Source organism: Urocampus carinirostris, chromosome 6, assembly GCF_059441175.1.
Source record: "Urocampus carinirostris isolate Australia breed hairy pipefish chromosome 6, RoL_Ucar_1.0, whole genome shotgun sequence".
NCBI classification, from domain to species: domain Eukaryota; kingdom Metazoa; phylum Chordata; class Actinopteri; order Syngnathiformes; family Syngnathidae; genus Urocampus; species Urocampus carinirostris.
In genome coordinates, this window is record NC_142354.1 from 21,186,400 (window position 1) to 21,210,959 (window position 24,560).

General features: G+C 39.9%; 1 protein-coding gene across 7 annotated transcripts in view; it reads right to left on the bottom strand.

The window, feature by feature from the left end:
• erc2 (ELKS/RAB6-interacting/CAST family member 2) overlaps positions 1 to 24,560 on the bottom strand; it is a 52,813-nt gene that overhangs the window by 15,404 nt on the left and 12,849 nt on the right. For 4 of the 7 annotated variants that reach the window (XM_088338242.1, XM_088338241.1, XM_088338239.1 and 1 more), the window contains 10 exons: positions 21,663 to 21,686; positions 19,089 to 19,523; positions 15,078 to 15,152; positions 11,104 to 11,259; positions 7,746 to 7,913; positions 6,159 to 6,326; positions 4,522 to 4,659; positions 4,273 to 4,413; positions 4,053 to 4,193; positions 3,011 to 3,046 (listed from right to left, as the gene is read on the bottom strand). In XM_088338242.1, the coding sequence (XP_088194368.1) occupies positions 3,011 to 3,046; positions 4,053 to 4,193; positions 4,273 to 4,413; positions 4,522 to 4,659; positions 6,159 to 6,326; positions 7,746 to 7,913; positions 11,104 to 11,259; positions 15,078 to 15,152; positions 19,089 to 19,523; positions 21,663 to 21,686 (1,482 nt within the window). The remainder of the gene's footprint in view (positions 1 to 3,010; positions 3,047 to 4,052; positions 4,194 to 4,272; positions 4,414 to 4,521; positions 4,660 to 6,158; positions 6,327 to 7,745; positions 7,914 to 11,103; positions 11,260 to 15,077; positions 15,153 to 19,088; positions 19,524 to 21,662; positions 21,687 to 24,560) is intronic. The other 3 variants (XM_088338237.1, XM_088338238.1, XM_088338240.1) reach the window with 3 other exon arrangements.

Here is a 24,560-nt window from a genome sequence, read left to right on the forward strand (position 1 = left end):
GCCGCCAGCCAACCACTGCAGCAAAAGTCCACCAGGCTTGAGCTAACACTAACCGCACTGCCACAATCGGGAAGCTTGGCAACACTGAACGACAACGTGCAACGAGGTCTGCTGTCTCATGCAAACCCATCGAAGCTTCACAATCTTTGCGGCTGACGCTTGAAAAAACACAATCTGTGTATTGCTAAGAATAAGGGATAAAACCTCAATACTTGATATAGTAGGGAAACAATGGAAAGTATCAAACTGCCTGGACATTTCAGAACGTAAACTGCATGGTTGATTTAGTCCTTTTCTATTAATTTGCAAATGGTATGAGTTTTAATAGGTACTTTTATGATGCTTCTTTTCATTCCTATGCTAAATTCATTTGCACATTACACACCCCAGTTTGTTAAGCTGGTGTATGCAACTTGAAATTTTACTAGTCTCTGCCGCAATCTCTTGGCGCAAAGTCATGATCGCAGCCTCAGTCTTTTTATTCCTAAAGTACTGATAAACCCCTCTTTTTTATCATCTTTTGTTTAGTATGGGTTGGCATTTGGACTATATTTGAAACAGACCTTACATTTACAATTTTCAGGCTACACTAACAAAAAATACCTGGGAACGAGCATGAAATCTCTCTCCACTCTTTCTCCCCTCTTCCCACCTTCCTGCTTCCTAATGTGTCACAAGTCCCAGAACAGCGGTGCTAAAAGTAAGATCAAATCAGGTAGGCACTATGGAAAAAATATATAGGCTCTTTGAACTCACTTGGGCTTTGTAAACACATACTTAGTAGAAAAAAATCTTCGACTTTAACTGTTTAACGCCACTTTAAACAATGCACCCCACCAGTAAACGGTAACTTCACAAATATTAACTTTTTGGGGTATTATTAAGGTAGTATTTTCGAACTCTCTCCCACTATTAATGTAATCTATGACCTGCGGACATCTGTAAACGATACTAAATAAACACACGAAACATGGTTGCTGCAAAAGTGTGAACACTTTTTACAGGAACGTGGGGTGAGGTTCGTGCCTGGTGCAACACGATCAGATTAAGGAATCTTGTTCATCAGCAGAAAAGCAGTATATAAACTATAGCAGCGACAAAATGTTTTACCCTCTTAGCTTCACTCGTTATTAAAGTCCATGCGCTGCTCCTTTTACATAAAAGCATCAATAGATAGGTAATTTCCATTATGAAAAAAAGTCCAGGCAAACGAAAAAAAATAAATAATGGATGGCTTAAATTGCTGTTAGCTAAGCTAATGCTTTCTCTGATTTTATTGTTTGGGGCCGAGGTGCGCGCAAAATCAGAATCCTTGGTTTCATTATCGGCTCTTGCCATTAAGCAGGAGAATTATATGTCCCGGACCTCTGAACTGTGGGGAAAACAAGCTAACCACTCGTCTGTCGTGCTGCGTGGTGAGTGGAATGAAACAAAAATATCTGAAGTTAACCCATGCAATTACAATAAGCACATCCAAACATCACATGTGACTAAAAGAGCTCGGTTTCAAAACACTGGACCAAGATATGCTATTAAGTACTGAAAATGATCTAGAAACAGCTCGATTTTGAGTATCACATCACACATCCTTCACATCCAGTCACTACTCCATACATGCCAACCTTTTGACATTAAAAAGCGGTCGATTTTATCACGCACTCCATTTAACGCTCAAAACACAATCCATTTTCAAAAAACAACAAAATGTGCTAGTTTAAAAACGGGAGTGTTAAACTTATACCAAAACAGACATATAATGTGATCGTTGGAGAGGTTTATTCACGCACAAAGACTAAAATAAAAATAAAACAGCCGTAGACTGAAATATTATTCTCGACTCAAGATTTTTTGTTGTTTGAACTTGAAAAAGCACCAGATTTTTTGGGAAAATCGGTAGGCGTTTTTATGTGGGGAAAAGCGGTTGTCTATTGAGTAAAGTAGTAGTTTTGGTGCGTATGATACTCAAAACTGAAAAACAAATAAAAAAACACATGTTTCTGGGTAACATTTCTGCAAATCAAGGTTGTTATTCCTCTGGAGGATTTAAAGAACATATATGTAGTCCTGTATAATGACAGCTTAAATAAATGAGTGAAATAGTGTGACCCCTATCAACTCCGGCATACGGCAGCTTGTTACATTGAAAATAAATTCAGCAATTTGATCAAACTCTGGGGAAAGTCAGAAGAGCGCCAAGAAAGGTATTCACCAGCGGATGCTCCGTTGATTATATTCGGGTTCGGGAAACAATTGAGTTTGCATCGTGAGAGAAGCTAATAGCGAGGCTGCAGGTGTGGCCTACTGCTACGAAGAGGCTACGTAACAACTATCACAAGATATCGAGCCTGTATCTCTCCAACGCCAGATCCATTACCAATGAAACGGATGACCTGGAGGTACAACTCATGGGAAACCGCTACATTTGGGACGGTAGTATTTTAATCATTGTGGAGACCTGGGGCAATCCGAGGATACCCGACGCAAGCATGGAGCTAGCCAGCCGTTTTCTGAATTGCTTTCTTACACTGAAAGGAGAAGCAATTCCGATTTCATTGTCCTTTTGTATAATGTCAAAAAAGACCATTTATTCAATTGAAAACTTGTTTTTGTTTTGTGGATCCATCATTGTTATTTACTTTCAGTTTCAACTCTCAGTCGGAAAGGATGTCATCTCAAGGTAAGTTTGAACTTTCGGAAATTTTATTACAGGGCGTCACTACTTAGTGGATTTACATGTTTTGCGGGGTGTTCTGGTCCCATTAACCACGATAACCGAGGGAATATTGTATTTTGGAATAGAAACTAGATTTGGCACAGAAAGCACAAACACTTGCAGAACGCTGCCCAATGTCAAGCTCCTTCAACGCAATGTACAGTGCAATGAGCTACATGCATCTGGTATGGGGGCAGGGCCAAGGGGGGAAGGCTAACATCAGCACCAAGTGTCACATCCCGACGTATTTCAGCTTCCTCATGCGTTTTGTGCTACAGCTCAAGGAGAGCAACTTACAGGATTGTTCATGTGGCTGAAAAGTTGCTCAGCTTGCTACGTTGCAAGACGAAGGGAGGCGGGAGGGGAGGACGGGCAGTCAGGGGATAGGAGAGGATGTGTTAGGAGTCAGTGTGAGGCAGGAGACAACAACAGCACTTTTGTTATTGACAAGCTGACATCTGGAGACAGTGCAGACAGATGCAGTGGACCGGACGAGGGGACAGTGGCGGGAGGCGGAGAAAATGTACTGACATCAAATATGATGTTTCTTTTTGTGCATTAACGTTACAAAACCCTTTAAAGTACCTTATTTTCTGCACTATGAGGCCCACCAACATTTGACTGATGCCTTATAATCCCGTGCACTTTATATACTAGAAAATGCCGTGGATACAATTGTAAATGCATAATTACCAATAAATGATACTGCAAACGGTAACTGTTCTGCCTTTGAGAAATATATATTGTGGTCTTCAAGTGTCCTCTTGTGGTTTATATGTTGTTTGTTGCTAAAAGGAAACAATAGTGAAGTGCAGAATTTGGAAGGAAGCCCAGACATTTAATATTTGTTCAGATTTGTTTGTCTTCCATTCCGTTGCAATGAAGAATTTGGTTATGTTGTTATAGGTCCCTTGAAAAGTAAATTTCTTAGGATGCCAGGGTTGTTATTTATTTTGACGATTATAAACTGTTTACATCAATGTCACTCTTGGCCAATCATGATACCATTCTTTGAATTTCACAACCTTCGGAGCTAATCTGCTTTTTGTAACCTAGGAGATTAAAGACAAAGAAAGGGCTTGGAGGAGGGCTTTTAGAACAGGTTGGAATTTCTTATCTAAGAGTTGGGTCCCCTTCTGTTGTCCTTGTAAGTTCAAAGTCAATTGCTGTCTTCTCAATTTATTTTGAGCGAAATTAACTTTTAAACTAATTACATTTTCTTGGGTAATTTCCTGTTTCCTGAATTTAGGTGTTTATCTAAAATGTCCAGAATCAGTACATACTATGAAAAGTAGCTGAGATTCTTCCTCTAAGCCAAACAAGAACAAAAGCAACCTACCTTCTGTAATTGCGTCTCCAACTTACTGCACTCTTCCTTTTTCTGCTCGATGGCGATTTCAAGGGACTTGAGTTTAGAGTCCTTCTTGAGACCAGAAGACGCTAGAGAAGATGCATGCTCCTTGAGATCGATGAGGCTTGACTAAATGTGCGCACATTGACGACGAGAGTGTTCAGATACGGAAAAAAAAGTATAAGATACAAGCGCACAGCTCACAAACCTCTTTTTCGGTTAATTCTATCTGCAGGCAGTTGACTCTGTCCTTGAGATCTTTGTTTTCTTTTTTGTAGGCATCCACCTCCTCCAGACGTTCTCTGTCTTCACGCTCTCTTTGGTCTTTCAGACGCTCTATGATTCTTTCCTGATGGTATCCGAAAAATTGTGTAATAGACTTTTGTGCGCTTAATTTTTTTATCAGTAATATTTTATTGTGACTCTTTAAACATTTTTGGCCTGGGGTGACAACTACCTTCTCTGAGAGCGCCTCCTCCAGAGTAGCCAGGGCAGTGTCTGTGTTGGTGGAGTCGGTCTGCAAAGACTTGACGCGGTCCTTCAGGTTGCTTAGCTGCTTGTCTTTATCCCGCAGCTGTTCCTGTAAGTTCTCAATCTGGAGTAGAAGAAACATAATGCAAAGCAGGAAGAGTCAAAATAGTAACAAATTTGGAGGCCTGCCTCACTGAGATAAAAGAACGGATGTCACTGAACTTCTTTTATCTTAACTCTGGAAAGGCCAAAATGTTAGTTATTGGTCCATCTAAATGCTATGTCTTGTTCTCAAAAACTGCTTTGAACATTGACAAATGTAATATCACCCAGAGTGACTCAGTCAAAAATGTAGATGACACATTTGACCCCAATCGGTCCTTTCAAACACACGTTAAGAATATTACTATAGAACAGCTTCTTTTTCATCTTCGAAACATTGCTAAAATTCGCTCTATGCTGTCTCAGTTCGATGCGGAAATTATATTTCATGCGTTTGTTACCTCCCGTCTCAATTACTGTAATGCACTACTCTCCGGTCTCCCGAAGTCCAAAATCAAGAGCCTGCAGATGGTACAAAATGCTGCAGCGAGGCTTTTAAATAAGACAAGAAAGTTACCCCGATTTTAGCAAACCTGCATTGGCTCCCTGTTAGCTTAAGATGTGATTTAAGTTCTGTTGGTATTATACAAAATCATGCATGGACTTGCTCCCTCATATCTTTCAGATTTAATTTCCCCCTATGTTCCGGTCCGAAACCTTTGCTCTGAAAATGCTGGTCTACTATTGATCCCAAGAGCCAAGAAGAGAACCACAGGTTCAAGAGCGTTTTCCATTTGGGCCCCGGTACTGTGGAAGGCTCTTCCCCCTGAGATTCGATATGCAACCTCAGTGGAACTGTTCAAATCTAGGCTTAAAGCACACTTCTATTCTATAGCTTATGAATGACCTATATTTCACGTTGACAATATCTGTGTATTATTTGTTATTGCAACACCCGTTGCAGCCTGGTCATCCTGAAAGGGGGATGACCTCATGTGCGGTCGTTTCTCAAGGTTTCTTCATTTTCCTCATGTTGAGGTTTTTGAGTGTTTCCTTGGCCTAATGTAGGTTTTAAATCAGGGGATGGTGTAATAATAGCCTGTGGTTTGGAATAATCTGTGGCCCTTTGAGACTCCTTGTGATTAAAGGCTATTCATATTCAATAAACATAATTTGACTTGACTTGTGTTTCTCTCAACATTGTCTCATGGGTTGGATTTAGTGTGTGGCATGATCTGGCCCGTGGCTGTATGTTTGACCCCCCTGAAATATGAGGTTCTTCCTTTTAATGTGGACAAACAGCAACAACAGATGGATGAGTGCAAGCACAAGAGAGGGAAACAATAAAAGACGCATGAGCAGGTCAAGCTGAGAGAAAGTGTATCACTGGGAGTATTTATAGCTAACACACCACAGGCAGTGATGTGGAAATATCTGCTAGTCTTTCTTTCCATGGACAGTCTCCCACTCAGTCTCTTTCAAACCACAACGGTTTTAATCCACACAATGCAAAAGTTCGCTGAAAATCGATGCATTGATCTTGAGGATAAAAATCAGGCAAAATCAAGGACATATGAATACCTTTTTCTGCAAGACATTGATCTTTCTCTCTTTGACTTCGAGCATGTCCTTTATGTCCCTGATTTCCCCCGCAAGAGTGCCTTTCTCTTCCGTCAGGTCCTGCAGCTGTTTGGTTTTCTTGTTGAGGAAGGATTCTTTTTCTTCCAAACGTAGACGTAGCGCATCCACCTAAAGAAAAAAAAAGACATCGACAGAGGACTTGAAATAATGCACTAGCAAAAGAACATAAAAGTTGAAAAAAGGAGGATTCAAATGCCGTTGTTTAATCCCCTTAAACCCTGAAACTACAACCTTAGGCACACTAGTGCAATCTGATGTCATCCGTGACAGCAGTGGTTCTCAACCTTTTTTCTTAATAAATCACAGCCCGGCGAAAAACAACAGTGACCATATGATGAAGTTGCTGATTGTGAGTCAGATCAGGAGGCTCCTGGTACTGGCAACCATAAAAACCAGTGCTATCATGCCTGGAGATAAATGCAGGAGGAGAAGTTTGAGTGGTTCTGAGCAAAGACACAAAATGGATATAGGATGTCTTGGCAAAGTGTTTGTTTGCAAGCTCTCAACATTGAACAAGCCAAGAAAAATATAGGCTTCACTGTTTCCACAGGTTGGTGTACTTATTTCTTCTATTTTTTTATTATTTATTCTTAAAGCAGTTTAGGGGGTTGGCCTCTATGGGAATACATAGAGTACGTACTTTCAGAGTAAAGCGCTACTTTTTAAGGTCAGTAATCTGGGGGGGTAACCTGAATTACAATTTAAATGGAGGTCAACCTCCTATAGATAAGCACCCCCAAACACAAGAATTTCTATATACGAGAACAAAAATCTTTCTCCACACACGACAGAAAATCCAAGTCCCAGAAGCTACTACGTGAGACCGCAGGAGACAGCTCGATGCTCAAAAAAACTCTGGTCACGCTACAGCTCGTTTTAATTACACTTGCCATATACATTTGCGTAATATTTTGAAAGGAAGGCAGAGACAACTCCCCTTCGATACGTTTTTCTTTAAAAGACAATTAGAAAGTTAAAACATACCGCTAAAAGGGCAAAAGAAAGTGATGAATAAAAAACGAAAGTAACAGTAACTTTAATTTCAGGTGTACAGCAAGTGCTAACGTATCATTAACAGTTTCATTTTGGTCACTTTAACCCAACACACAATCCCCGTACCACGCACACACCTCCTTTACAGTTACTCCCGCTTAATAAACTCACATTTCATTTCAATAATATCATCTTATTTATCTTATAACTGCATTTTTTTATATTTAATTACTATTCAATGTGTTTGTAGTGGTCATGAAGCTGTGTTTTACAGCTATTCAGGGTGAACGTGGATGAATTTGTGAGGTCAGGAACGCACCAATTGATTTTTTCATTATTTCATATCAAGGAAATTCGCTCATTTCGTGAGCAATTCAAGCTACGAGCAAGATCCTGGAATGAATTAAGCTCGCATGAAGAGGTACCACTGTTACGAGTAATTGTTACAAATTACTTTTTTTCTGTAACGCACCCAAGAACAGTTAGGTGCTTCTATCACTCTTATTGGAAGTCTTTATGTTTGTATCATGTTACCTCTGTTTGCAAAATGGCCGCCCGTTGCTCTTTGGCAGTAAGAGACTCTTTGAGCACTTCAATGTGCTGTTTGCAGTCCGAGTTCTGGTTGTTGAGGGTCTCCAACTTTGTCTGCAGTGCCAGCAATTCTGACTCCTTCTTGGACAACTCCTGCTTGAGTTGGTCAATCTGCAGACACATCCACTCATAAGAATAACATTTCAATGCTCAAGCTACTAATGCTTTGACGCTACACAAGTTTGCATTTAAAATGCATTTAGCACTAACTACCCCCTGCATTCCTCATGTATTAAACATGACCCCTATACATGATAGATGAAAAAAGAGCTAAAAATAGACATACAAAAGTGTGTACTGGTCTGCGGCTAGTCCACTGACACAAGAGGCAGTGTGTAAACAGAAAGCCAATGCTCCTGGTAGACAAACATGACCCTGAAAGATAGACGAGCATAAGTTGGCGTGATGTATTGCAGATGAGTGAGATTTTAGTGTTGCAATTTCTGCAGCTGAACATTAAATTAGATAGCCCAATTATTAGGGACGCTTTTTTTTCCTGGACTGAATCCCATATGTACCGACACCATTAAAACTTATCTGCACCGCTTATCCTCAGTAGGGTCTCGGGGGTGCTAGAGCCTATCCCAGCTATCTCCGAGCAGTGGGCAGGGGACACCCTGAACTAGTTGCCAGCCAGTCGCAGGGCACACAGAGCCAGACAACTCACTCGCTCATTCACACCTAGGGACAATTTGGACTTGCCAGTTAACCTGAAAATGCATGTTTTTGGAATGTGGGAGGAAACTGCCCAGAGGAAACCCACGCAAGCACGGAGATAACATGCAAACTCCACACAGGAAGGTTCGATCTCATGACCTCAGAACTGTGCAGCACACGTGCTAACAACTGCGCACCATTGAAACTTCTGATACAGTACATTAAGTCATGGAATAAACGATGTAAAAAACATCTCTAAGGTCTTAAATTGATGGGGAATGGACATTGTTAGATTATTAAAATAGGTCACTGAGTATGTTGTCACTATAACATGAGTTTTCCAGCTATATTAAGTTTATTATTCAATCATCACAGCATTACATCAATAATAACATTACTTATTTGTTTGTTACAAACGTATTTATGCTCAAACACATATTTCGAATGAAGTATTTACATGCCGTATCCTTTTATATCAATGCTTTCCCAGCAATGATCTTCCAATGAGTCGGCCAGTATCTTACAACCTTCAAAATACAGCTGTGGCCAGTTTTAACAAACGTCTCTTGAATAAGATGTGAGTTCCTTTCTTTGCCAGTTTCATGTTCCATTTTGCAAATCCACACACTGTTCCTACAAAAACTGTGGTCAACAATTTCCGATGCGCTTTTGACTGTAAGAACTGTCTCCTGATCAGACCGTCTCAGAGTACTCTCTTTAATCTCTATTTAAAAACGTTTTAATAAATGTCCTCAACTGAAATGCTTCTCTCCAGCTCTATTTCTTCAAAGTCCGAATACTCGGTCTGGTCCTGGAAAAGAACACGCGGCGAGACGTTGAAACTTTCACCTTCAACATAGAAAAGGTATAACTGATACCTGTATTGCATTATTGGGCAGACTAAAGCCCGTCAGGCTTTTTAACCCTGGTCGCCCAATGAAAATGTTAAATATATCACAGTAGTCCCTCATTTTTCACTGTAGTTGCGTACCAAAAAGGACCCAGGATACTCAAAACCCGCAAAGTAATTTTATTTATGTACCAAAAAAAGATTTGCATGTACATAATGTAGGTTTGCCAAGATGTTTGGGTGCAACTTAGACTGCGACAGGCTGACAGAGGCAGAAAAGGGGCTGGGCAATTGTTTAGCCAATCCGAATGCAGGACACGATGCACGGTTAAAATCCACAAAGTTTCGAAACCTCGAAACGTAAACCGCAAGGGATTACAGTACACAGTATATAAAATTGTAGTCCTTCTCACGAAAAATTGTTTTGTCGCCAGAGGCCCTTTCTGTCTCTTCCCCCCAGCGAGAAATAAGACTTTTATAAAGCATTAATGTGTTTTGCGCTCTAGGCCAACTTTCAACTAGCTGGTTATATTTTCCTGTACTTGATATTTTTTTTATCATGTATTATTTTATTTGTCAAAATATTTATTGAATTTCCTTGGAAAAAAACAACAACACATGAGTCAGCCAAGTTGCATTTGGAAATTTTCAATGCATATTAAATGAAGGGTAGTGTCTTGCCTTGCTACTTGGATACTCGAACACCCAAGAAGCAAGGTGGTATGATGCTTAGAGAGGATTCAAATACAGAAACACTTGCGATTTTACAGTTTTTATGGGGAGAAGGAAGCAACAAAGGACGCTCCAGGGGGGAATGGAAAAACTGGAAAGAAAAACACAGCTCATAAAACGGCAAGGATGGAAATATTAAAAGTCCTACTAAAAATCAGCGAGACGTCCAGGGCTTTCTTGAGCGCAGTTCAGGTGGGCTTGACATTCAACATTCTGACAATCAGTGAATGTTAACGTTGCCATTGAATACTACAGTGTGTGATGTTCTCTATTAGGCCATCAGTTCCATGGTGCCCTCTGGCTGGCGTTAGCCGGCTGGACCTCACACAAAAGGTTACTACTCTACATAAATGTAGTGCTTTACAAAAAGGGACATAATATATTACTTTTACTTTGTTCCTCATGTCATGCCAAGGTTTTAGGTAGACTACTTACAGATAGAAAAAAAAATCCTACAGATAACTTTTTTTCCTCCCCAGCCCAAAAAAGTCGCAAGGTATATATTTTCACAGTTTCACAGTCTTCTTTAGGGTGGTGATGGCCCTTGGAAAGCAATTATCTCAGAGCCCATTTGTCCTGTTTATTTTAAGTTGTTTGGCGTCAATCTGTTTCATTTTGTCTTCTTTACTTTTTTTAAATGAGTGATGATGAGCTACTTTTGGCTTTGTGATTGGCTGGCAACCAGTCCAGGATGTCACCTGCACACTGCCTGAATAGGCTCCACCCCCTCGCGACCTTAGTGAGGCTAAGCAGGTCGGGAAATGAATGGACGACTGAAGCTAATTTTGCTGTTTTTCCCGACCTGCTTGCTATTAACTGTTGCATTTTTTCATATGGCTATAAACGTTGTGTATTTGATTGCGTAAAACACATTGAGTGCTCTTGTGTTACGCTCATAAAACTGATTTGTCGTGTGAATACCAATACCCTGGAATAAAACCAGGTCTTGGCGTGTTGCCAACAAGACTGACGTCGCTAAATGCTAAACCCGGCAGCCTTACTGAGCATTCAGCCCAATCTTGTCCCGCTTCCAGAAGTACGGAACTCAAGCCCACTGCCTACCTTGGTCTTCATAAACTTGGAGTGATTTTTGTAGACCTCCATCTGCTTGATCTCCTCCTCGCGGTCCTCTGTGTTCAGCAAGCCGTTTGCCTTCAGCATTTGGATCTCATCTTCCAGGTCGCGAATGTTGCGCTCCAGGGAGGCGATTTTGGTGTCCTGCACGAAGACATCCAGACCAGACCATTTAAAAAATATCCACGTCGTTGAGGGGAACTGAAAGAGGTTTCAGGGTAAGGAAAACACAAAATAAGAAGGAAGAAGTTGTCTGGATTGCGCCGGAGATGCTTTCTGGCTGCAGAGGAACGAACACCACTGGGAAATGTTGCGCAAACAGCAGAGAGGAGAGAAACGTGCGGCGGAATAAAGAGGAAAAAGTAACACACTGCAGATTGTGCTTCATGCAGATTGGAATGTAACTGAGTGCATCTCAGTTTTTTTAAATAATAGATATCCTATTGTGCCTTTAAGGCACACCTAAAACCGCAAATTGGGCAGAAATTTGGAAGTGCACGTTATATACTGCAGAATACGGTGGATATTATTGCAAATGCATACAGTTTTTAAATATGTGCGTTCCTACACAAGGTTTTATGGTATTCTGTACTATACCCTATCGCTGATCCAACTAATGGCGGTGATGACGCCGACATTTAACCATTAGACCACCAGTGGTAGAAATGACCTGTGTAAAGGCATTATAGCTTATCTCATTATCACAGTATTTTTACTAAAGGTGCCAGAAGCACTCACTTACATAGTGCATTTTGTTCTGCATTCTGAAAGGTAAAACAGTCTTTCCACTTCTTCAACTTGTGCATTAATAACATTACGAAAGACCGAAACAGAAACACAAAAGTCTTTCAACAAAATACTATAGGAGCTCTTTTATAAACGTATACATCTTAAACCGCAAAGTTATTGACACACATTTGAATTTCATGACACTGTGTGTATTGACAATGAAAGGATTCTATATTATATTCTCTGGGGAAGTGGAGAGACTGATTAACTTATCTAGAGGTAAAGTGCCGGCACCCTCACCGCCGTGACCCGGATTCGATTCCCATTGCTACATTAATCAGCGTAATTTGTCGTCTGATCAATCATTAGGTCATATGCTTATAAAACATCTTTAGCCACAGTCTGACACTCCATCCCTCCTGGCCACTTCTTTTCGTCCAGCTCGGATTTAACAGAACAGTGCTGACGCAACCTTCAAAGTACGAATCTCAATCTCGAGCATCTAGAGCTCACCTCAATAGGACGCCCATCGACTAGACCTTCAAGATCGGAAGATTTTGTTCCGTCCGCATGCCATCCGTTTGCTGACTAAATGTTTTCCTTGGCTCCGTTTCGCTCTGCCTGCTTGCATGCTGGTCTCTTGCTGTCATAAACAACCACACCTGTTTCCATGGCAGCACAGGCAGCAGGCGGGCTGTACCATCGCGGCAAGGCGAGGAGGACAGGGCGTGAGGCAGAAGGGGGTAGGATTATCGACGCTCTCATCGGCATCGGAGCAGGGGTCTTCCTCCGAGAGGAGGCGGGTCTTCCCCCTCGCCCGTCGCTCTAATCTGCAAGCGTGGCACAGTTCGAGTCCCACGTGACGACAGAGGCGTCGAGTGCAAAGGGGAAGGAGGGGGCGGCCACCTCTGTTCAGTGATGATGTCATCATTTATTTTGAGGAAGTGATGTCAGGACTCTGCAGTGAGGCTGCCGCCGTCAACTGAGATCTTCTAGCATGGCTTCAATCATCTCTGCTTGTCAAATCTGGTTTTCAAATTGTAGGAGATGTGTTTCATGCTGGTTAGGGATTTATTTAGGAGGTATATGCTCGGCAAATACGATTTAAGACAGTGAGGGGTTTAATTGTGGGTGTGGTCTCTTAAAAAAATGTTTCTTGTGCATGCTTATTCCATCCATCAATTCTCTCTAGAGCAGTGTTTTCAAGCAGTGTGCCGGGGCAGACTAGTGTGCTGCGAGACCAGGTCTCAATTTTATCTTATAAAAGAATGCCATTTTTCAGTATCTGTCCCTTTCTTCCAATGATCAGCTGAGTAATACTCATCCACATCAGTAGGTGGCAGCAGATTACCACAAACATCCAAAGAGTTCATGCACAGGCGTGGAAGCTGCAATTAAGAACCTTCAGCGTGACAATTCCAACAAATGGCCAAACAAGCTGAATTTGAGTTTCCCGGCATAAAAATTTGAAGTTGCGCTCATTTTAAGGCATGCACATTGCTATAAACCAGGGGTCTCCAACGTGGATAGATGAGATGCCCGCGGACCTGTTCTAAAATTAGAACAGGTCATTTTGACTTTTAGTAAAATTTTTCAGTGGTTGACTGAGTCTGTTTACCCCTACTTCCAACAATTAACATTGTAGTAACATAGGAACCAGTGCCACATAGTATTAACATGATAAGTTTTGATTTTAGAAATACACATCAAACTGGTGCCCTTAGGGAGTAATATGTAACAAAACATAACTCTCAGCTTGAATAATTTGGGAGACCCCTGGTATAAACTATGAACATTTGAAACCTGGCAGATAATGGGCTTTGCCAACCTAAAGAAACTATACTTGCTTCAGTTACTCGTCTTATGTGGAGACTACTTTTTTTGTCTTTTATGATTGCTACCTTCAGCAAGCATGACATTTGAATGCTGTTATCAAATTGTTTACACAGCTGCTTTGGAGCAAACACTCTTCCAATGGTTTCCGTGAAAACGTGTTGACTCAGGAACCGATCACGATAACAAGAAAGGATTTCCATGAATACATTTTATTGTAAACTAGCGCGTTTGAACGGTAAATGCACAGCAATTGAAAATAACGCACACTCCATTATTCAGAATTTTAGATCAAGGGGTCTCAATCTCAAAACCAGCAGGGAATTTGCAGCTCCTTGGTGATAGTTTCAGGACCCTTGCCCGTGTGAGTTTTTATACGGATGCTAGCTTCATGCTAGTTAGTTAGGCACGGCTCACAATCGGAAACGACCATAGTTTTTTGCTTCCTGCCTGCGAGAGTTTGATATGGATGCTAGCTCCGTGCTAACTAGGCAAGGCTCAAAATTGGGGACGATTCACTCGCAAATGCGTCCACAAATACAGTGCCTAAGAATTAAAAAAAATAAACAAACATTGGTAGGAAAATGTGAAATTGGTCTGAACTGTGTTTTAAACATGGTATTTGAAAGCCAGTGTACTTGGCTGGCCGCCTGAGACGAAACGAAATAAACAGAGACAAGCAGAGACAAATAAGGAAAGAGTGACAAAGAAAGAGCGACAAAGAAAGACAGAGATGATCAAATAGAGAAAATGAGAGACAGGGGTAGACAAAGAGAGAGAGAGAGAGAGAGAGAGAGAGAGAGAGAGAGAGAGAGAGAGAGAGAGAGAGAGAGAGAGAGAGAGAGAGAGAGAGAGAGAGAGAGAAAGAGAATAAGACAAAAACAAAAAGAGAAAAGGACAGAGACAGACACAGAAAGAAAAACACCGTTAGACTGAGAGAGTGAGAGAGAAAGAGAGAGAGAGAGATTATTGATCCATTATCTTAATACAGTTATTTATCTTAAATCTTATTTTGTGTAAAAAAAGAGAATACAGTAATAAAAAAAAATAAAAAAAATTTTTTTTTTTTGAAGGTGCGCCGCTACTTCGCCGATTTTCACTTATCGCGGGTGGTTTTGATCCCCATTAACCGCAATAACCGAGGTCTTACTGTAGTGTAATGTTTTTATCTTCTGGTAAACTCGATGCAACCCCATTTTGCCTGGTCCGGCGGCCCCTAACAACTGTAAATTGAGTTTGAGACGAAATAATCCTGATTATTATCACACTAGAGAATTAGCAACTATATTACCGTTTGAATGTACCTGGAATGCTAAGATTTGGATCTATGTATCAAAACCAGTTCCTTGTTTAGTACATGTTCTATGGTATGTAAATGTTAGGCTGTAAACGGTGCTTACTTTCATCTCGATTATGGTTTGCAGGGCCTTGGTTTTGCTTGGATCCTGGTGAAGTTGATTTCTTCGGTGCAGTTCCTGAAAAAAATGCATTAAAAAGAGGTTTAAAAGTAAAGTTTGGAAAGAAAACTAAAATATTCAATATTTTATTTTCATTATTGTGCTTTGGAAGCACAATATTTTATGTTAACATGTAAAACACCAACAATTTCTATTTTTGAAAACGTATCTTTGCAGAAAAATAGCGTCCACACAGATCTAATACCAACCTCTTAACCAAATTGGTATACATATTAATTATTGCTTGATAAATTAAATACAAAAATAATGGTTGAGTACACTAAGTACCGTACATTCAGAGCCAGCTCATGGTATACGCTAAACAAAGAGGCTGCTTACAGAAATACTACAAAAGCACTACAAAAATAATGTCAAATATAGTGCTTAAAACAGGGACCTCTTATATTAATTTGCTTTCATTTGGAAAAAAAAATAGCATAGAAATACTACAAAAATACTATGATACAAAATACTACAGAAATATGACTTCAGAATTACTACAAAAACACAACTACGGTAATATTACAAAAATACTGAAAAAAATAAGACAAAAACAATACTATTTGAATACGTCACAAAATTATAATATTTATACTAAAATACTGCTTTGGAAAAACATCAAAAATACTTAAAAAAATACCACTTCATAATACTATAATACAATAAACCAGAAAAATATTACTACAGAACTAAAACAACAGAAGTCTTACAATAGAAATACAGCAAAAATACAACAAGAGTGGTACTACAAAAATTCTACTAAGGAAATACGACAAATTAAAACTACAGTTATACTTTACTAAAGAAATACTACAGCTGTACATCAAAAATTCTACAGTAGAATACTACAAAATACAACAGAAATAGTACAAAAATACAAAAAATAATAATAGAGTATTTATATAAAAACACAGAAATCAATAAAGTACTGTAATACCATAGACATACAACAAAATAATACAGCAAAAATACTACAGAAATACTATAAATTTAGCACTGTGGAAAAACTACCAAGAAAAATACTGCAGAAATAGTACAAAAATAAAACTACAGTAATACTACAAAATACTACCAAACAAAAATCTGACCACTAAAATACTAAAAACATATTTTTTTTAAAAGTACAACTACTGTAACGCTTGAAAACTAAATAGCAAATAATTTGCTTAAATTAGGGACCTTACATATTATTTTACTTAAAAATGTATTGTTTCAAAACCAATTTGATAAAACTAATGTAGTTCAAAAGAACTATACCGTGTAAATGTCTGCATGTATATTTATTCCCAGATCAAAATATTGGATCTTTTTCCAAGATCAGCCCCGGCCCAACATTTTGGACCCAAAGCAGCCCCCGACTCCAAATAGTTGCCCATCCGTGGATTAGAACATGGAATGAGTTACAGTAGGGATGCAAATGATCAAGTAATAAGGGGCCCCAAATCTCATTTTGCTTAGGGGCCCATAAAGGCTCAGACCGGCCCCGAATACATTGGATAGTGTATGTATTACAGGTACTGTACTTGATTTTCACCACAGCAACCAGCTTTAAAGATGGATACAGTGTAACTGCTCTACTTAGTGGCCAATTTAGTGTACTACATGCTGACAATACAACATTCAAGTCTAAGCTAGGGCTCTTAAATAAACCGAAGAGTACAGTACAAGTTTTCGGAAAAAATGGAACAAAAGCTTTGTAAATTCATACATAACTTTCATAGCATTATTACTATTATTATGAAACTGTTTTGGGGGTGTTAAAATTCCAATTCCTTACTGAAAACACAGCACAACAATTACCTTCCAGTGTTGATTCCTCCTTGCTCTCAATCTCTTTACTTTCTCAGATATCCCTGTGATAATGGTAAATTAATGTTTAGTAAGCGCTTTTTGTTTATTCTGGAGTACTACGTTATTTTTTGTTAACAATAATCTACACTAAGTTGTTATCGATGAAAATATAGACAATTCTGATTCAAATGCTAAAAAAAGGCTCTTGAATCAGTGAAAGTTTGGACTGAGTGTCTGGTCCTCGAATGCAACACAAGCCCAGCTCAGAACGCTATTGGTTGTTTTGCCTGGGAGAGGTGTAACAGAGTTGATTTGATTGTTTTGAATGTTTTTTTGAATTCTCACAAAATCTGTGTTTTTGTTGTATTACTGTCAATGTTCCGGTACCTCATTCAATTGTTAAGTCATGGGCGTCTGCGACTGTCTTTTTCGTTTGGCACTTTATGGGCTTCAGCGCTTGCCGTAGCTTCAGCCAATTTGCATCGCGCTGAAGGTAAGATGTGCCCAATATCAGTTGGATGAAAAATGGATATTTTGCTAGATGTAGGAGCTGCTTTCACAAATTATTTTTGGATATAAAGATATATAAGTTGTGCTAAATGATGTGTATTAAAAAAGCACTAAATAAGAAGTAAAGTAATACAGCTTGAAACGATGATGCAACATGTTTTGATGCAAACACGCCACGAGGTGCGGCCTGTGGAGTGATGACCCGTTTTTTTGTATCTTTAATGTTTTAGATTATTGCAGTCGTGAACAGATGTCCTGACTTTTGTATTGATTTGTTTACTGAATGCAGGTACGTGGGAAAGTTATGTTCATTGTTGTTATTAAAATTGTGCTCGCATGTTGTCTGCTTGCCGTAGCTTCAGCTAATTTGCATCGCGCTGAAGATTATTGCAGTCCTGAACAGATGCCCTGACTTTTGTTTTGTTTTGTTTACTGAACGCAGGCAATAAACCGAGTGACTGTGAAACCTTGTGCCGCGCATGATTGAGGGTCGTTACAGAGGCGCGGTTTTCATCAACTGAACGTCTGACTTCCGGGTGGGAATTGTCTACTCCAAAATAATGAGAATAGTGTTCTATGTGTATTTTACAAGAAAAGGTATCGTAATTGCATCAAAGGTAAGATAGAATTATCAAATGCTCATAATTTATTGTGAAATGCTTTAATATCAGTGGATATTTATCCCTTTACGACAAAATAAAGTTGATAATTGTAGAAAGAATCCACATATTCCCCACTGTATTTGTGTCCTTAACCACATGTAAACTCAAAGTGTCTAACAAAATATGAACCACAGAACATTTGCTGTGTCTTTAGTTAGTTACATGTGAAGATACAGGGGTTAAAACAGCTGTTTGAAATTGGTGGAATCAAAGCAAATATACATTATGATTATTAATTATGGTATTTTCCAGTTGGGTTGAGCGAGGGGGCTGGGAATCCCCTCCTCTGTATCAATCTCCCAGAAAGAGTCTGAAATGCAAATGTGTTCTTGACTCTAGCCACCTCCCACCAGGGGGATATGGCTCTAGTGTATACATGTATATATATATATATATATATATATATATATATATATATATATATATATATATATATATATACATATATATATATATATATATATATATATATTTATATAATTATGGTATTTTCCGGTCTATAAGCCACGCTTGATCATCAGGTGCACCCTCCAAATATTTCTCTTTGAGATTTGTTTTCGTAGATAAGGCACATCAGTCTATTAGGCACAGAAAATCAAAACTGCAATGGAGGCGAGGGTTGTATTAAAAAAACGGAGAACATACAGCATAAATACTTAGAAATCTGGTATCATCGACCTTAATGTCAGGTCGTTTTTTTAAAAATCCTCGTGAAACGATATGAAGCAAACGCAATTCGATCCACATCTGCGGCGATCTCCAGAGACAACACAAAAATATATGTCTGTGTTGCAATCTGGCACTATTCTCCACATGGTTGCTTGGCTCTGTTGTCTAGAAATCCAGGGATCATAATTTACGCGACACAGCCCTCATTCATATTTTCTTTCCGTGCAGTAGTAAACATGTGCTCGTCTTTGCAATCACCGTCTTGGATGGTCACTGGATCTATAAACACGTGATGTAACCTAAAGAAAATTTGATGGCATACCTCTCGCAGATGAATGTTTTCCTTCTCCTTCTGGTCCAGTATGACCTCCAAGTGTCCAAGCTGGGCCTCTGCCTCAGCGATGCGCCTGTTCCTCTCCTGCTCCTCCTCTTCAGACACCCTGCCGTGCCCAGAGGGCAGCCCTTTGCTCTGCAGCATCTCCAGTAGCTTTTTGATGGACTCGTCCCTGGCTCCCAACGTCTGCTTCTGCGTCTCGATCCTCAGCTCCATCTCCTCCAAGGTTTTCCTAAGTAGGAAGAGCTCCTTGGCCTGCCGGTCGTGCTCGGCCTGCAGCCGGCGGAAGTTCTCCTCCGTCAGCTCGATGGTGGTGAAGTGATCGCCAGCCGAGCGGTTGCCGCTCTCCTGCTGCAGCAGGTGGTTGAGGTCACGTTGGGTGCGAAGCTCGTCCTGGAGAGCCTGGATGGTCATCTGAAGATGCTGATGAGGTTCAGACACATACAGGCTCACGTGTTGGAACAGCACAAGCGTTTACGGTTGTACGATGGACAGGAAAGGTAGAAGACACTACGGGAATGTTGGAGCAACCAAGGGTGGATAAACATGAGGCACAGGTCTCACCTTCTTTACAAGCTTAATACCGCAGTCAATCACGTCGACATCGAAAGAGATCTTACTTTGGAAAGCTTTCAATGGAAAATTATTACGCTTTAGGAAAACTGCTGTAATCCAGAAAAGTAATATATATACCTGTTTTTAGTGAAGACTACATTAGTACATTTTGAATTGATTGTCAGTTCAGTTCCTCAAATCAGCTTGAAATTGTACAGGCAAAATACACGTAATTGGCTCCAAAAAGCGTTGCTTGTGAGGTGGCAGAAGTTGGCCGTCAGGGTCTGCAAAGCCTTGTCGTCTGGCCTAAAAATATCGAATCATGTGATGTTAATTATATTTTGTCTATCAATACCTAGTAAATAATTCCAAACTCTTTGTCAACTTCATTTTATCGCTTCTCCTTGTGTGTGCTCCTTTCAGATATGCAACTTCACGTTTTAGCAGTTGACTTATCACGTTTCAGCCATTAGTTGTTGCTTGGCTCAGTAATCTACCCAGAGGCATCCACAAAAAATCAGGAAGTCCGTGTACCCGGACATCAATCTTCGAGAAAGTTTTTTGTTTTGCCAATCGGAATGTGAGTTGGCGTCTGTGTGCCTGCTAGCAGGTGTTGGTAATAATCACCAGTTTCACAAACTATGATGATCTACGGGGTAATAATCCACCAACCTTCCACACCAATAGCCGTTTAACTTGAATAAACTAATATGCATAATTAAATAGTTGTTGTGTTGATTTAATATAAAAAGGTCAGACAACTTTGAAGCGAGCAAGCCTTTCACAAGTGGGAAAAACTTATGTCCACCACTTTCAACCTATTGCTTAAATCTTGAGCCCGATCTGAATTTCGGGCCAGTCAGGCCTAAAATATAAATCATTATGAGCTTCTCTCTCACTGACTTTTTTCAATTATCCACCCGTCATTGTTCTTCTTTCTTTCCTTTCATACACGCTTGTTCAGCTTAGCTTTAGATTGGAGTCAGGTCAGCGATGCCAACATGATAACTTTCATCCTTTGTTTTGTTAAAAAAAAAAACATTTTTCTTGTGTGGTAACTTGCCGTGAGGCCCTTGTCTTGAGAGGCACTGTATGATTTACAAATAAACGAAGCTACATGTTATTCATTATTGAAATGGCAGAGCAAGAAAGCAATTTGTAAACTGTAGCATAGAAAAATAAATTGGCTTACATTAAAAATAAAGTCTATGCGCTGCTCCTTTTGAAAAAAAAGCATCAATCGATAGATAATCCTTCATTGCGAGTAAAATCCATGCAACGTGAAAAAATAATAATGGATGACTCCACTTGCAGTTAAAAGGCTAATACAATCAACGATTATATTGTTCAGGGTAGAGGTGTGCGCCAAATCAGAATCCTTGGTCTCAATATCTTACTATCTGTCGTGAGGTAAGAGAATTTTGTGCCTCACTCTGCATCAAATATGTTACATACTAATTGTGTTAATAATAATCAAGGTATTATGTGAAAATTCAGCAATAAAAATAAAATCATAAAAAGAAAATCCCATCAATTTTGTAGCCAAATGAGAATTTACTTGAATACTGAATTAATATAACCATTTGATTTTATAGTTCCATGACAGGTGAGGCACAGCTTCACCACGCTCCTTACGGAACTTCACTTGATTTAAAAAATTAGATAATGTGCCAGTTAGGACCTCTTATGTTTCCCCTACAAAACAACCTCTGTGAAGAATGACCATGCATTACAGTTTGATTCCAAATCTGATGACACCTTAATCAGGAATTGCAAATTGTGGAGATTACATTTAAAAGATTGATCGACTACTCTTATATACTATTTGAGGATCCTATTTCGGGGGCAGCATGACTCAGAAGGCCATCGAGGGAATATTTGAATTTTATCTCGGGGTTCTTAAGGACAAGAGGTGTCAAGGGGTTGCCAGGTTTCTGCAAGTACACATCACACCGAAGGTGACTCTATGTTGTGCACACCACGTTTGGTGCAAACATAGGGACAAACCTTTGTTCTCCTGGCATCCAGCAGCTGCACAGCATGGGCAGAATGAACAGAAAAAAAACAAACACAAATGTATGATAAAACAGTCAGTGTCAGAGCGTGGCGGAACACGGACGGATGAGGAACATAAACTTCAGCAGATTTTGGAGAAAGAAGCTGCTGCTCAGTGAGTCCAGCTTTTTGATATCTTAAACAGAAAATTCCTTCATACAAAATACGTTTTTGACCTTTCTGGAAAGTAACAAAAAAGCATCACGTACAGAATTTCGAGGGATCTTGACTGAATGATACTCAATAAGTGTTGATACAATGCTTGGAAAAAGGATTGGCCCCAACTCAGCCCCACGGACCCCCTTACCTTCCTCTTTCCCCACCTACAAGAAGAGAAGAAGCCCGTGATCACATTGGATTACCCTCAGGCATACAGAGCTGAGGTTGGACAATCAGTGCATAAGAGTATTAGAACTATAAATCTGCCCTTGACGGAAAAGTGGAAAGATAAAAGCCCTTTCTGAGAGAATACTATGAAAAGGCCGATTTGCGTTTGCAAGAAGCCACATGAAAGACAAAAATAACATGCCGAACATGGTGCAGATGAGACCGAAATTGAACTTGGGCAAAGCGTTACGTTTGGCGTAAAAGTAACACTGCACATAACCCTGAAAACACCATCTCCACTGTCAAACATGGTGCTGGCAGCATCATGCTCTGGTGTTTCTTTTCTTCAGAAGGGCCAGGGAAAATCGTTGATGGGAAGATGGATGGAGCCAAATACAGGGTGATTCAAGCAGAAAATCGGTTAGAAGTTGCAAGAGAACTGAAAATGGGGCGCAGGTTCACCTTTGAACAGGACAACCGCCCTAAGCATAAAACAAAATCTGCAATGGAATGGTTTGAAACTACCAATATAAAGGTGTCACAATGACCAAGCCAAAGTCCAGACCTCAATCCTAGAGCATTTGTGGAAATATCTGAGACATGCTGTGTATAAATAATCATCATCATACCTTAAGGAACTTGAGGCAAATATTTCTGTTTCCATAATTGCAAAACCTATAGAGACATAACCGGAAATACTTATGGCTGTGATTGGAGCATTAAGAGGTTGTACAAAGTAATAACCTACAAGGCGCGAACATTTTTGCAACGCCTACTTTTAAGTTTTTGTATTTCACAATATAAAATGTTGACTAAATAAGGTTCCACTTTACAATTCTATCTCACGTTGTGGATTTTTAGAAAATATTTCTAGTTTTTTATCCATAAGTTGGAATCCTGAAATATGGCGATATGTCAAAAAGTTCTTGGGGCGGTGGCAACACTTTTGCAAGGCACTGTAAATAACAAGATGAGGCACTCACAGAGCAAAAGCATTTCGGGTGTGCACGTGTCGTCTTTCTATCTGCTCTCGTCACTTAAATCCAGGTTAGCACTGCTGTTGAGTCAAATGATCGTCTTTCGTCTTTGCCCTTATCAGCTGTTCTATTTCGATATGCAGTTAAGCACGTCTTAGCTCGCCTGGTTGACGGCTTGCTTCCAACATTTTACGTAATAAATTCAATACAGTGATCGAAAACTGAGTTCAGGTTTTGAAACACAAATCCCATGCCTTTTCAAATAAAACAATATACAGTCATTTAAGAAAGAGGCATGTCAATAAGTCAATGAATAAGATATGAATGCCCACTTTTTCAATACAACAAGCAAGATATATATTTTTCACAGTCCTGCACACTTGTTTAGGTGGTAATGGCCTTGGGGAAGAAACTGTCTCTGAGCCTGTTCCTTGGGGGCTCTAGTGGCTACCAGAAACCAACAGTTCAAAGAGGTGGTGGCTGTGGTGAGAGGAGTCCTGTATAACGCTGTGATATCACAAGCAGGCAATGTACTCCAGACTGGACTTTGTTGATGACTCTGAATGATATTTCTATCCTGTGCCGTGCTCTCAGCATACCACACCGTGGCGCTGTATGCTAGTATGCGCTCCACTGTGACCCCAGCGGCTTATGTTCCAGGTTGTTCTTCCTGAGCCCTATCAGGAGGTGTAGTCACTTCGGGGCGTTCCCCAACATAGCCCAGGAGAGGACATCAGAGATGTGCACGCCCAGGAGATTGAAGGAGTGGAATCTCTCGACCCGGTCTCCATGATAATGTCTTGAGTTAGGTCTGTGCTTATCATTGCAAGGGCGGCATATATATATATATGCAGGTTCCATTAAAAAAATCATACAAATAGTAAACAAATATAAATTAGCTAATCCTGTATGGAGTTGAACATCAGTGAGCATTTTGAGTGCCAATTCTTCTTTCTGTCTGTAAATTCAAACCACTAGACGGCAGTGTTTCTACAGGCATATTCTACAAAAGCTCTTGCAGGGAGGCTGTAGCCACATACCCACTCACTGTCGACTCCTCCTCTCACCACAGCTACCACTTCTTTGACCTAATCGACAGCCTACATTCTTAACTGTTTCTTTTTGTTGCACTCACAAATGTGAAGAAATCAGTTGCAGTTGAAATACAGGTCCTATAACACAACAACCTGTTCTTCTCTATTCAACTCCCTTGAATGCTGCTCAGAAAATGTCAGACTCTTTGACATACAACTTATCTTTTGATTTATGAAAATAGTTACTTTCCCTGGTAACTGGTCACTCTTACAATGGAGCAACTCAGAAGATGTAGTGAGTAACTATAACTGGTTACTTTTTTAAAGTAACATGCTCAACACAGAGTATGACACACATAAATGCAGGCTAACATACTTATTGCTGCAATGCATGAAACTCGCCCTTCATTTTGGTCCTTATGTTGATAAGACGGCGAGTGTGTAAGCGACGCTGCTGGTCGTGGCTCAGACCGGACGCGACCGATTCAAGGTACCATTTTTGCCGCCAGCGA